Here is a 13602-nt window from a genome sequence, read left to right as displayed (position 1 = left end):
GGCCCGGGCAGCGCCGGGGAGAGCCGGGGAGAGCCGGGCAGCGCCGGGGAGCGCCGGGGCCCGCGGCCGCAGGGCATTCCCGCTCCGCGCCCAGCGACACGGCGCTGCCCGCAAACACAGCGGCCGTCACCGAGCGGCGGCTGCTGGAGCAACGCGGCTCTAAGTTGCCATTTGCCGTTCCCACATTTCGTCGGGGGTGTTTTAACTGCGTAAGACAGCTGAATTAAATGTTTTGGAACAAGCATCGGCAGTACAGCAGTGACCCGGGAAGGTGCCGACGCAAGCCCAGGAGAGCAGCGGGCGCAGCCTGTCCCAGGGGAGCCGTGCAGGGCAGGCTGCGCCAGCCCCTCCCTGCGGCACGCTTGGCAGCCGGCTCCTCAATTTAGTTTTAAGTGTTTGTTTTTAATCGCACATGTCGGCATGCCGGGTGGTTAACTTACAATGTGTCACACAAAACAAGAACAAGCCTCCCAGTTAATCAAATACCAACAAAACGTCTCATGTCATATTAATGCTACTTGGATCAGACCCAGGACGAGTAAAAGCCAAGATCCCTCTGCTTTTGTCACTATCCTAATCACTGTGCATAGACTGAAGTTGCTAGAAACACGAACATCAAGAGCTGACCTCTTGTATGCTGTCACAAAAGAGGTTTTAAGCGATGCCTGCAGCTGCATCTCTTCCTCGCTAGAACAACGGGAAGGCAGGCGAGCTCTGCAGCACGCACAGGAGCCCAAGCCTGTCCTTGCGTTCCACACAAGCTCACAGGCACACTGCAGGTACTACCCAGCTGGACAAGCCATCCTTCAGTCTCTGATCGTGGCAATGATGTGAAGGCTCACTCGCTCCAGTGACACCCACTCCAGACAGAGGCATTATGCCTCCATGGGCACTCAGCAGCTTTTGTGCTGGCACCCAAGCACACGTGGCCGTGCAGCGGGGTGAATCTGGTAACCTGCAGCCAGAGCTGAATGCAGAATGTCTCTTTCAGGAGCTGTGTGAGCACATGTTAAACTTAAACCAGCGACCAAACTGTTGTTTAATTAGAGCTGCGTTCAGGTAGTCACAATCTTTTAAACAACTCCAGATATCACAGAAAACAGATTTCTCTATATAATGTAAAGTAGATTCTTAGACAAAAACCAAGCTTAGTAAATGTGGGGGTTTTTATCCTTTTTCAATGTAAAAGTACAAGATCCATAGACTGGAAGAATTTACCCACTTCCCTGATCAATTAAGTCTAATATTTAGAGAGAAAAAAAAAACAACTCTCAAGATGCTAGGAACAAAATACTGCAACAACAGTAACAGTAACATTCTCAAGCTATAAAAACACTAAACCAAACTTGGAGTCTCAATTTGCATTTCCCAAAGTGAGCCCTAACTTTAACATATTGTACTAGCAATTAAATCTTAGAGGTTTGTTCTTTGGCTCTTGTAGGGTGAGTGGGAGGCACTGGGTCTTTTGCAAAATCACACTTTCCAGTACTAGACACACACGAACAGCTGGTTCAGCCAAAGAGGATGAGTTCATGTAACTAACTAGAATTATCCCACTTCTGTATCCAAGAGGTACAAGGGAAACCTTTCCCCTTTTTAGGGGAAAATGAACTAATTAAAAAAACCCAACCCACCCAAAAACCCCAGAACACATCACTACCACACACAAATCTCCAGAGAATTTGGGAGGATGGGGAAAGGTGAAAGAAACAAACAACAGTTTTGTCTTTGAACTTTTGCACAGGACAGAACCTTTGCTATTTTGATTATACCTTTACAGTAAAATTTAATTTTTGGAAAAGTAAAAACAGTAGAGGTCAATAACATTACCCATTCCTTATAATCTTAAGTGGATGAACTGGTATTCATTAGGTGAATGCCTAACTCCAAAAATGAGATCTCATTTGCTAAGAAATAAAGCCATAGTTCAATACTATAAATCTGTTCTTTCAACTGTAACAATATTCCAGTACTATCATTTAACAATCCCATATGCTAAGATCCTCTCACAACTCACAGAAATATCATGGCCAAATTTTTAGCATTATTTGCAAAATAGATGTAATATTTTATATAAAGAATACTTACTTCCTTTTGGATGCTAACTAAAAAAATACATTCATTTTTCATAATACAAGATCCAAAAATATAAAGCTACCTAAACATTTTAGAACAGGTATTTCCTACTGAATATTACATACTTTGGGCAAAACTTGAAACCAGTAATATATGTTACTGGTAGAGAGCGGGCATAACAAAGGAGACAAAACGTAGCCTTAGATAAATTCTCTCACCACACAACTATCAGAGAGATAGAAAGAGGACAGATTCCCCATAATATACCAAAGAAATGTATCACAACAGTTGAATAATCCAAAACATTAATAAGGAACATGCATTGGTCTTCAGTGTGTTCAGAAAATAAAGAAGAGATAGAATTACACATGCCCATACTAGTGCAAGACCATTTTCTGTAACAATTGCTCTAGAATTCCACCCAGTTTCAAATTAGATTATTTTCTCCTAGAATATTATCCTAGAGGGTGAGCAAACTACACAAAACCACTCACTTTACGTCTCATTCATAAGCTCATAAACAGCCTTGAAAAAAAACTATTCCTTGGAATCAGATTGGTTTTTGTGATCCGAAATGATGAGTCCAGAAGAGGTCAGATTGATGCAATTGTGCAATCATACTGGTAATCAAAGTAGTGGTTCAAATTGTTCACAAACAGCTGAAATCAAGGCAGGCAGCCAGGCTGAGACTACAGATGTTTATGAAATGTTAACTGGGCATTTCACTCGGTTCTGAGGCAGAATTAACAGCCTCATGTACCGACCTTATGATTTAATTGCCTGCTTTAATACTCTGATAGTTTAGCAGTTCAAGATATCATCATTGTTAACACACTGATATATTGATTCAATTTCACTCCTGACCTGGATTTACTGCATTGCTCATTCTTATTTAGTACTTCAGACTGTAGCTATATGTAAAAGCAAGACTTACTTGACTCTTTTTTTAGTCCATTAGGAACAAGCAGGAGCTGCTTCCTTTTTCATCTTTCAAACAGGACTGATAACTACAAGCCTGAAAGATTGATTGTGCTGCTTTTGGCTGGGGTAGAGTTAATTTTCTTCACAGCAGCTGATATGGCGCTATGTTCTGGATTTGTGCTCAACACAGTGACCAAAATACAGATATGTTTTTGTTATTGCTGAGCAGGGCTTACACAGAAAAGCCAAAGTATTTTCTGGTTTTCATACTGCCACAGTGGTGAGGGGACTGGGGGTGCATGGGAGGTTGAGAGGACAGAGCCAGGAGAGGTGACCCCAGTGGACCAAAGGGATGTTCCAGACCATATGGTATCATGCTCAGCATATAAAATGCAGGGAAGAAGAAGGAAGTGGGGGATGTTTGGAGTGATGATATTTGTGCAGAGGACAGAGCCAGGAGAGGTGACCCCAGTGGACCAAAGGGATGTTCCAGACCATATGGCATCGTGCTCAGCATATAAAACGTGGGGAAGAAGAAGGAAGTGGAGTGATGATTGTGTTCCCAAGGCCCTGCTCTCCTGGGGATGGGTGAGCATCTGTCTGCCCATGGCAAGCAGTAAATTAATTCCTTTTTTTGCTTTGCTAGCATGCACAGCTTTTGTTTTCCCTATTAAACTGTCTTTATCTCAACACATGAGTTTTCTAACTTTTATCCTCTGATTCCCTCTGCAAGCCCACTAATGGATGAGTGAGTTAGTGAGTAAGTGAGCAAGCCAGTGAGCAGCTGTGTGGGCCTTGGTTGCTGACTCAAGTTAAACCACATTTATTTAAGAACAATTGTCTGCATCTTTATGTTAATGTATTTGCCCCCCTAAATAAAAAATACATAGTAAAAGAACATATTCTTTTATATCATTTTATATATCTCTAACTAGTATAAAAACAGTGACAAACGTCTGCCACTTCAGCCAGGTAATAAGATAGACAGTACAAACCTCTATTGCTAGAAAAAACCACATTCACTTATAATTGACCAAGATGTATCTTCTGACAGAGGCTTCCCACTGACCTTTCACACTAAAGTATCTTTTCATTTGGATCTCACACTTTTCTTACAGCTACTGTCCTCAGGCAAATGGTAAAACTACAGTTGCCCCATGCTATGGGCAAAGACCCTCAGGGAAAGCCAGATGGCTACTCACACATTTCACAACATCATTGTATTAACAAGATCCACTGATAAGAGGTTTCCCACACTGAAATTATGAGAACCTTTCTTCTGCAATCCACCAGGCACTTGGAAGCTATTTATGCTGCCCTTAACAGCATATGCTGTGCACACATACAACACTTAGTGACAGAATGATTTGCAGGGCATGGAGTAGGCTAGGAAAAAGGGATGCTGAGCTGTCAAAGGAACCTCTCATTAAATCATATGAAAATAGTGGTGAGGAAAGAATAGGACATAGGGAGAAGTGGAATAAAAACAATTTAAATAGCTTTCATGCTGTTTCTAGAAGACAATGTAACATAGCTACTGAATGGCAGATGCCTGTTGTCAGCAACAAGCATACACCAACAGGAATACAGATGGGTGGGGGCTGAGAGAGGGAGAAAGGGGTACACTTTTATTGAACTGTTTATTAATTACATTTCAGATTGTCAATCTCCCCCAGAGAACTAAATTAAATAAAGCATGAGTAAGCAAATATAGCCAATGGAGAACTTAAAGAAGAGCCCCAGTTTTACTAAAACAATGATGATAAATTTAATAGAAACACATTAGAACTTTTGATGGATATGAAAGTGTTTTATAATCTAACAGAAATACTAAGCCAGACTTTGTGCACAAGACTGAGCTGACACTACAGGTCATTTCTTTTGCAGAAACAAGAACTGGTTTGGCCAACAGAAGAGCAGGGCTGCAAGGAATCGTGCCTTAGAGACAGATGATACTGAAACGTTGTTCTTCAGCCTCAGGGCATTTACAGAAGTAGCTCAGGAAATGCTTTTACAGATGAGAGAACACGCCAGGTACATAAAGTCCCAGTTCCAAAGAACAGACAGCCTCACTGCTAATTTCTTTTTCTGCTTTTTAAGAAACCTACCTTTCTATTTAAGGTTATCTGACAAGTCCAATCAACTTTTTGAGGACTCAAAAAGACCAAAAAAAAAAAAGAAAAAAAAAAGAGAAAAATGGACAAGTTATGTATCAGGTTTTGAGGACTCAAAAAGACCAAAAAAAAAAAAAGAAAAAAAAGATTAAAATGGACAAGTTATGTATCAGGCAAAGTGTTGTATTATTTATATATTATGATCACAGATTCTGATTCAATTTGCAAGTATCTTCCACCTATAAAAGCCCAAAAACTTAGTTTGCTTTATCACCATCCTCATTTATAAATGTTCTTTCTGTTTCATACACAAATAACACTGTGGTTTAAGGAAGGCCAAACTACTTGACTACAGACTAAGTCAACAGTAGAGTTAAGAATCATGGAATATCTTGAGTTGGAAGGGACACAAAGGATCAAAGTCCAACTCCTGGCCCTGCACAGGACAACCCCAAGAATCACACCATGTGCCTGAGAGCACTGCTCAGACACTTCTTGAACTCTGTCAGGTTTGGTGCTGGGACCAGTTCTCTGGGGAGCCTGTTCCAGTGCCCAGCCACGCTCTGGGGGAAGCACCTTTTCCATAATCAATGCAAATTTCCCCTGACTCAGTGTCTGCCCCTCCTCTTCCCCTCACAATGAGTTGCAGCCAACGATGACATCTCCCCTCAGTCTTCTCTTCTCCAGGCTGAAGGAACCCAGTGACCTCAGCCTCTCCTCATATGGCTCCCGTCCAAGCCCTTCACCATTCTCATGGCCCTCCTTTGGACACTGTAATAGTTAGATGTCTTTCTTATATTGTGGTGCCCAAAACTGCACACAGGATTTGGGTTGTGCCAGAGCAGAGTGGGACAATCCCCTCCCTTGCCTGGTTGGTGATGCTGTCCCTGATGCACCCCAGGGCACTGCTGGCCCTCCTGGCTGCCAGGCCACACTGCTGGGATAGATTATAGCTGTCCCTTTACCCAGTCTCTTGCTTTTGTTACATGACCACAGAACTGCAGAGGTCAATCCAGGCTGACCAGCAATTAGACAAAAAAAGCAGATCATTTAAAGATGTCCTCTATAGAAGGATTTGACTGTGGGACATTATGAGGCAGCACACGAAGAGAGTGGTTTGACTCAGGAAAGCAGAGGAGGGCTTAGCAGATACCACAGCTTTGCATCTGCCAGCTTCACAGAACTTCGAGATACTGGTCTGGTAGACTACACACACACACAGACTTACCTAAGCATGTAGTACAAGACACTAAGTGCTGTGCTTACTGCATGCTTAGTGCAACAAAGTAACTTTGTTAAGTTACATTACACCAGAAAAGGTAGCAGAATTTAGCAGAAAACTTGATCCTGAAAGGAAATTGAACTGCTATTAACTGCCTCATTTTCCAAGGTCATTTATTTGAGGTTCTTTGGATATGGGCAGTTGGGAGACATACTAAATATTACATGCAATAAGAAAATGCAAAACAGTACAGATAAAGTTTGCATCACTTAAATCTTGGTATGGCAATTGTTGCAGCAGACATTTGGCCCAACAATAATTGGAAAAGTGACACCCATTCATCAAAACTGTATCTGTTTATAGGCACATACCTTTTTGAAATTAAATACCTTTTTGAAATTAAATAGTATCACAGACTTCAACTGAAAGTCTCATCACAGATGAGATCTCTGAAAAGGCATGTTCCTCTGGCTTCTGCTGGTTTCAATAAACAGTCATATTCTTACAAGTCAATACACCAACATAAAGTTAACAGTTTAATTAATTTCAGACATTTCAAATGGATGGCAGTACCTCAACAGAAAGACAACTGTATTTTATTTTAGTTAGATCCATACAGATCTAGGTAAAATGCTGGCATCAAAACTCAATCCTGAATGAGCAATACACAAAACTTCCAGATTCTTTGGACTGGAGATTCTCAAACTGTGGATAAGGAGTCCTAAAGCTTCCTACAGAAGTATGCAATATATATTTATCCTGCAGAAGATATAAAACAGCAAAAGCTACATGCCTCCATGGAGGCAGATTATAAGGCTCACACAAGATACTGTGTTCTAAACTCCTGCAAATCATCTGATTTACAGTAACTATCGCTGTGTATTCTTTACCCACAGCAAGTGTAAAACAATTTGAATTAAGAACACCACAGTTATTTGGAATGGAAATTTCCCAAGATCTGTTATATACTGCGGAGCTGCTAAGACCCATTGCTTTTAATAAAACTTTACTCCACAAGGGCCAATCTGTCTGCAACAAAGAAGGAACATCTCTGCTGGGTCTGAAAACTACAGAAGAGGTAGCAGACGGTTCAGACACAAGACTCAGGCTTATTGCCAAACTGATCATAGTAGATTGGCTGATAAAATCTTCATGCTTAGTACTTAAAGGCCATGGAAGAAAGCACTGGTTTGTAAACTCCCAAGAGGGACTATCACTGTTAACCAATGGCATAGCTTTGCAACTAGACCATACCGCCTTGAAATGAGCTTTAGTATACTCAGTAATGCATGGCCAAAGCAAACTACAGCCACGCCCCAGTATCAACAAAATAGACATTCCTGAAATGCATAGTTTTTTAGCAGTTTGACAGAGTAAAACTACTTTTCCCACAAAAATCAGTGTAATAAATGGGAGATATATGCAGCAAAGGTACTGACATTTCCTAACGGAGAACGTCACAGAAGATTTATTCACCACCAGATTTCATTGCTATCACTTTTCTTGATTAATTCAATGGAAAAGGAGAGAAAAGTGATTATATCAATTAACACTGCACTGTATTAAATGATCACCAACAGAACTCTGAAGTGGAGAATAAAGACGCAACAAATACAGCAAGGTGTTGCTGTACTTGAGTAACTAAATCTAGTTCTCTCACTGCAATCACACTTCCATTTAACATTCAAGATCACACAAAACCTTCATGAAAGTAGCTCAGACGTGTGGCAGCCCAGATAAGCCACGCTGAATTTCTTGCAAAGACGAAGCGATTCATAGCATTTAGAGCAGTGCGCTCCTCTGCAGAGCCCACTGCCCTTCAGCGGCTGCCGATGGCAAACCTGCCCTGCACAGCCTGCTCAGCACACCAGCACTCCAGATGCTAATTGCTACTGTCCTCTGTGCCTGCCTTTCAAATGAGGGGATAAAAAAAAGTATGCCACAAGGATCATAGAGATACTAAAGATGAAGGGGAGAATGAAAAAACACCGTAAATTTGGCAGATGGATCACGATGTCAAGAGGTAAAGTATCGTTAGGGCATAAACAGCCTTCTTGTGGCAGAGAGTGGGAGCTTCCCTTGTGACACCACAGAGCAGCTTAGGGGAGAGGTGTTAACAGCTTCACCGGGCCTGCAGCGCCCCCGCGCGGCCCCGCTGCCGCCCCTCACGGCGGGCCCCGCGCCGCAGCGCCGCCCTGGGAACGCAACCTCGGCACCGAGCAAAAAGCCCCTTGTCGTATCTCATACCATGCACGGGATCCGGCAGGAGCTGTACTTTCAACTCATTACTCTGTTGACTTAGTTAAATACAAAAAACTAAATTTAACAGCAGATAAAACAATCAGATTCAGGTGACACACAGATACCAGCCTCTGTTGTGGCATTTCTCTTGCCTCAAGCGCTGCCAGGTTGCCACACTGCTCTTGGGACCAAGAGCTATTCCATACCATTGTTACCCACATATACATTGACTCCATTTAGTTATGCATATGATGGACATGTAAGATTGTCCCATTATTTGTAGAAGGCCATTGTGCAGCACTGTTTAGAAATACGACAATCCACAAAGGGAAAATTTTTATTTTATTGCAATATGTACATAGAAGAAGAGCTTCCAATTCCCCTCCTTTCCAAAGGGCAGTAGATATGCTGTGTGAGATGGGAAATGAAGTTACTATGATGCAATCTGGGGAAAAAATGGTTTCATGCTAGACAGAGAGACTCTGGAGAACCTTCCATCCCTCATGCACTCATTACCAGAAGGCAAGCAGACATGGTCTCCAATTCATAGGGAAACAAGACTGCAGTAGTCCCATCCCTCATGCACTCATTACCAGAAGGCAAGCAGACATGGTCTCCAATTCATAGATCCCAGGAAACAAGACTGCAGTAGTCACCACAACGTTGTTTACATATGGCAAAGCATCTGCTTTAACTGGGAAAGTGCTGTCAGAAGAAACAAGAAATCTGAAGAGCAGCAAAGCTAAGGTAGTACTCTGAGTGGTATTTAAGTCAAAGAACTTCAGAGTTCTTTTTTTTCATTAGTTATTTGCAATGGTTCCTGAAACTACATGTTATTTATAGTGATTCTGGTAGGTCTCTGTTGGTAGACAGCAACTTCTAAGGAACACTTCTGTTACTCAACTCCACCAATATCCAAAGTCAGCTATAAATCCAGCATAATCCTGATTGCTCTTCTTCAGGACAAATTTTCCACTTTTTCTGCCAAGCATGCTCTAGCTTCAGTTGTGCTCTCAACATCCCTCCTGTTTTGCTACTCTTGAGGTAATTGTAAATTCAAAAGGTACACACTGAGCTCAGACTTTATCCACTGTATCACTACTTAATCATATCAGCTCAACTGCTACAGTTCTTTTTCCTCACACCAGCAAAGTGGTTATATCCCACTTATAGACCACATACTTCTCCCAGACCATCCATTAAGTCACAGACATAGAATATTAACACGAACATATTTCAATGTCACTCAAATCAGCAGGGTTGCAGGCAGAAAAACTTACTTTCATTTTTTAAAGTTAGTGTGCAAAAATACTGAGCAACATTGAAAAAACCTAATTTGATTATACAAGTCAAAGCCATAGTCCAAAATCTAAGCCTATTCCTGAAAAAATGATGAGACAAGATGGGTTTTACATTCCAGGATACCGTCTCCAGGCTCATGTAATCATCAGCTTCAGCTAGTGACCAGAATTCTTACTTCAATGAACTGTCATTACATGCTGACTTGGCATTACTTACAAAGAAAAGAGGGGAAGGGAATATTAATATTATATCCTCCACGTATGTATAGAATAATAATCACAACATCATCCACATTTATTTCCTTCTGGCTTTATAAGAGTTGCAAAAAAAACCCTACCTTTCACTTACCTCTATATACTGTAATTATTAACACAAAGCATATGAAATGACAGAACAAGAAATTACAACCTCATAAGAAAACTTCAACAGAATGCTCAACAAGAAGAGATGGGAGCAGCAACTTCCTAAAACCATCCACTTGGCTCATATTTCCTTTAAGAATGACTGTCAGTATAAATGCTGTATCAGCATCTTTTTCTCTTAAAGGAAAAATATAAAACACATTTATGTTTCCTAGAGTCATGTCATGGTATTTTAACAGTGAGTTGCTAATAAGGATCTTAGCATTCTCTGAGTTGTTTAAGCCATCCACAGTGATTATGAGTGATTGTGTTTTAGAAGCCAATGAACTGAAGACAAAGCTCAGGATGTATTATCACTTGCAGCAATGTTAGCAGCTTCTATTCAAAAGAAAGCAACACCTATTTTGCTGCATATATTCAATGCCGGTGACTTTTGCACAGTGGGGAAAAATCTGTTCCCTGTATAAATCCAGGGCATGTCATTGCAAACAAGGTTTTTAATTAAAATTGGCATCTTTGAGCCTCCTGCTGATGGACAGCATCTCATTGCCTCCTCCTCAGATGGCTAAACTGGTTTCCAAGAGAGACAGTGAAAAGAAACAAAATCACTAGAATACCTAACTTTGACAAGTCTCTGCTGGGGACAATTTCAATAGCAGGATGCTGCAGAGAGAGGCAAAGAGAGAAAAGAAGACTGCTTAGGAAGTCTCCCCTAATGAAGACTCAAAACATCACAAGCAAGACAGTAGAGGAAGCATTTTATTCCTAAGCCTGAAACAGGATGATCAAGCAGGACAATTTTAATCAGAAGCCATATTGTCAAAGAGAATGCAGAACTGTGTCTGCACCTCAGTGGGTAAAGCCTTCCTTTGAATGCAAAAGAAGGCTTAGGGGCTGGCTAGACCTCTGGCTGGGAGGTTGGCTAAACTGTCAGCTCTGACAAAGCCTTATCCCTCCCAGAAAACAGGCAGATACAGGTTCAAGTCAGACAGATAAATCAGACTTCTTGGCCAGAACATTTTCTTCAATTGATTGCAAAGAGTTTATATCGACTGCCAGCACTGTACCTTCGGGAGGCTCTTCCCGCAGATGAGGAGGCAATTCTTCACTTGTAGGCTCAGTTTCATCATCCACCATCTGTGTTTCTAAGCTAGGGCCCTGCAGAACAGAATAGCAAGAGGAGGTAAATTGCAGAAAGTTCAGACAAGAGCCACAAAAATGGTTACAGGACAGAGAATATGCCAGCCAGTAAGGACACAAGGAGCTCACTTTAGCTGATGAGAAAGAAATAGCTGAGAGATTTGTTTGCAGACAAATTATAGAAAGAGGAAAGTTTAAAAAAAGAAAATACTTTTAAACACAGCACACAAAGTTACAAGGGTCTTAATTTCTTAATTGACTGAAAACCAGTGAAGCCCAATTTCTAAATCACTATTTCCAAAACACATAATGCAGTAATACATTAAAATTTCCATTTATCAAGGATAACACCATACTCACCATCAACTGGAATTTTCGGGGAAAAAAACTTATCTTGGTCTTATCAAGACTAGATTCTGAAATGCCACTTGTTTCAAAGGAAAACAAAGCAAACTGATTTACAATCTTCTAACCTATGCAGGTCCATTGACCGTGGAGTTTTCCCCAACAAGCCAAATACATCCATTTATGCCTCCACGTGTAATATGCCAAACTAACCATTCCTGAAAAACTACTGGGCTACCCTCCCAGGTTTTGCATTTCCATGTTCCAGCCTTCTTGATCCTGTAAAGAGCCTGAAATATTACTGCTGGAAGAACATGAGCAGTTAAAAGATTTGCAGCTGAACTCACTTTACACACACAATATTTTCATGACATGTGGAGCTATAAAAATGTAGTTGCTTTTTCAGTTTCAAACTATCACAGGAAAAATCCCCACCATCTTCTTCCACTCCACTTCCCTTTTTTTTTTTTTTTTGAAGTTACAGAAGAGTAAACACTAGGCATAGCTAGAGGGCTCCCTTAAAAAAAACCCTGATTTTCTTTGCAATGTTAGTACAGTGAAGAGTAAAATGACAAACTTAGCAATCATTAGGAAATGAAGCTTTTGTGCACTTGGAAAACATGACTGGGTTTGTAGTCTGAACTATCTGAAAATGTATACTAACATACACAGCTGGAATGTTACAGAAGTACAGCTGGTACATCAACAGCTTGCAAAATGTTTTTATTTGAACTCGGGAAGAAAAGGGGCTCATGGCCCTAAAGCTGCAGTATTTAGTTTCATTCTTTCCAAACCCTATGACTGAGAGGTTACCCTCAGCAGCATTGGCTACTTTCTCTCTTTCCTCAATTTACTCATTATGAAAAGTAACACTTGTCAAATTCTGTCCTTTGCACAAGCAGCTCACATTTTCATCCATTCCCATTTTTTTTCAACAAAATGGACACGAAAACAAAAAGTACCACCATACTTTTAAGATGTTTTACAGCAGGGAAAAAAGAGACCACCCAGGTGAAGTGTACAGGTCTACTGTGATGGTACCAGTGTTAGAATCTGGATTTCTGCCATCCATGACTATGCAAGTTTTACCTAGGCTATTTACCTATTTCTCCTTGATTAAAAACACACAGTATCAACATTGCCCAGCTTTGGTCAGTGAAGAGTTCAAACATTAAGTCATGCCTTATAGTAGCCATCATAGAAAGGGAAGAAAGTGTTTACCACATGGTACAGATGGAAAAGTAGTAAATTGCCTTAGTCCAATTTAAAAAAAATAATCCCAGGAGCCAGTAATCAACATCAAGATCTAACCATCTCCTCACTTCAACTAAATAATGTGGTCCAGATTTTAAGAATATGTAAATAATTCTGGGTAAGAGCAACAAATTGAATCTAAAGTATGTATTTCAATAAGTTTCTACACCAACCTGCAATATGTGAATTGACACTTCCTTCCTACTCATCAGTGCCACAGAGAGAAAAGAAAAGGGGAAGATGAGGCTACAGCAGTATACCAGATCAGAAGATTTATTTTTCATATAAAACATGTGGACAAGTAAGATATGAGGCACCAATATGTGCCTTGGAAACATTCTGAACCACAATTATGGAACTCCTAAACTAGAAGGAGTCTTGTGCCTGTACTTTCTCGTTTACAACAGTAAAATTACTTCAATTCCTTAAAACAAGTAATAGCCATCTGCACATGCTAGCTACACGCTGCTCAAGGAGGCAATCCAACTTCCAGGGACTATGGAAAAGCCAGCAAGAAAAGCTTTGTCTTCCCTTCTTCAGAATAGTCAGTATTCTGAATTTCCTAAGAGACAAACCTGCTCAGTAGCTTCTCCCAATGACAGCCCATGATAAGTAGTGCTCCTTT

At 40.9% G+C, this 13602-nt stretch overlaps 1 protein-coding gene across 1 annotated transcript in view; it reads right to left on the bottom strand.

Moving 5' to 3' along the window:
• The window catches only part of LOC120500488 (transmembrane protein 263-like), a 201822-nt gene that overhangs the window by 176657 nt on the left and 11563 nt on the right, over window positions 1-13602 (bottom strand). The window contains exon 2 of the mRNA XM_039705474.1: window positions 11306-11396. Within this exon, the coding sequence (XP_039561408.1) occupies window positions 11306-11396 (91 nt within the window). The remainder of the gene's footprint in view (window positions 1-11305; window positions 11397-13602) is intronic.

Source organism: Passer montanus, unplaced genomic scaffold, assembly GCF_014805655.1.
Source record: "Passer montanus isolate IOZ18808 unplaced genomic scaffold, ASM1480565v1 scaffold18, whole genome shotgun sequence".
Taxonomy (NCBI): domain Eukaryota; kingdom Metazoa; phylum Chordata; class Aves; order Passeriformes; family Passeridae; genus Passer; species Passer montanus.
The sequence above is the reverse complement of the archived record's forward strand: the minus strand, read 5'-3'. Positions and strand labels throughout refer to the sequence as shown.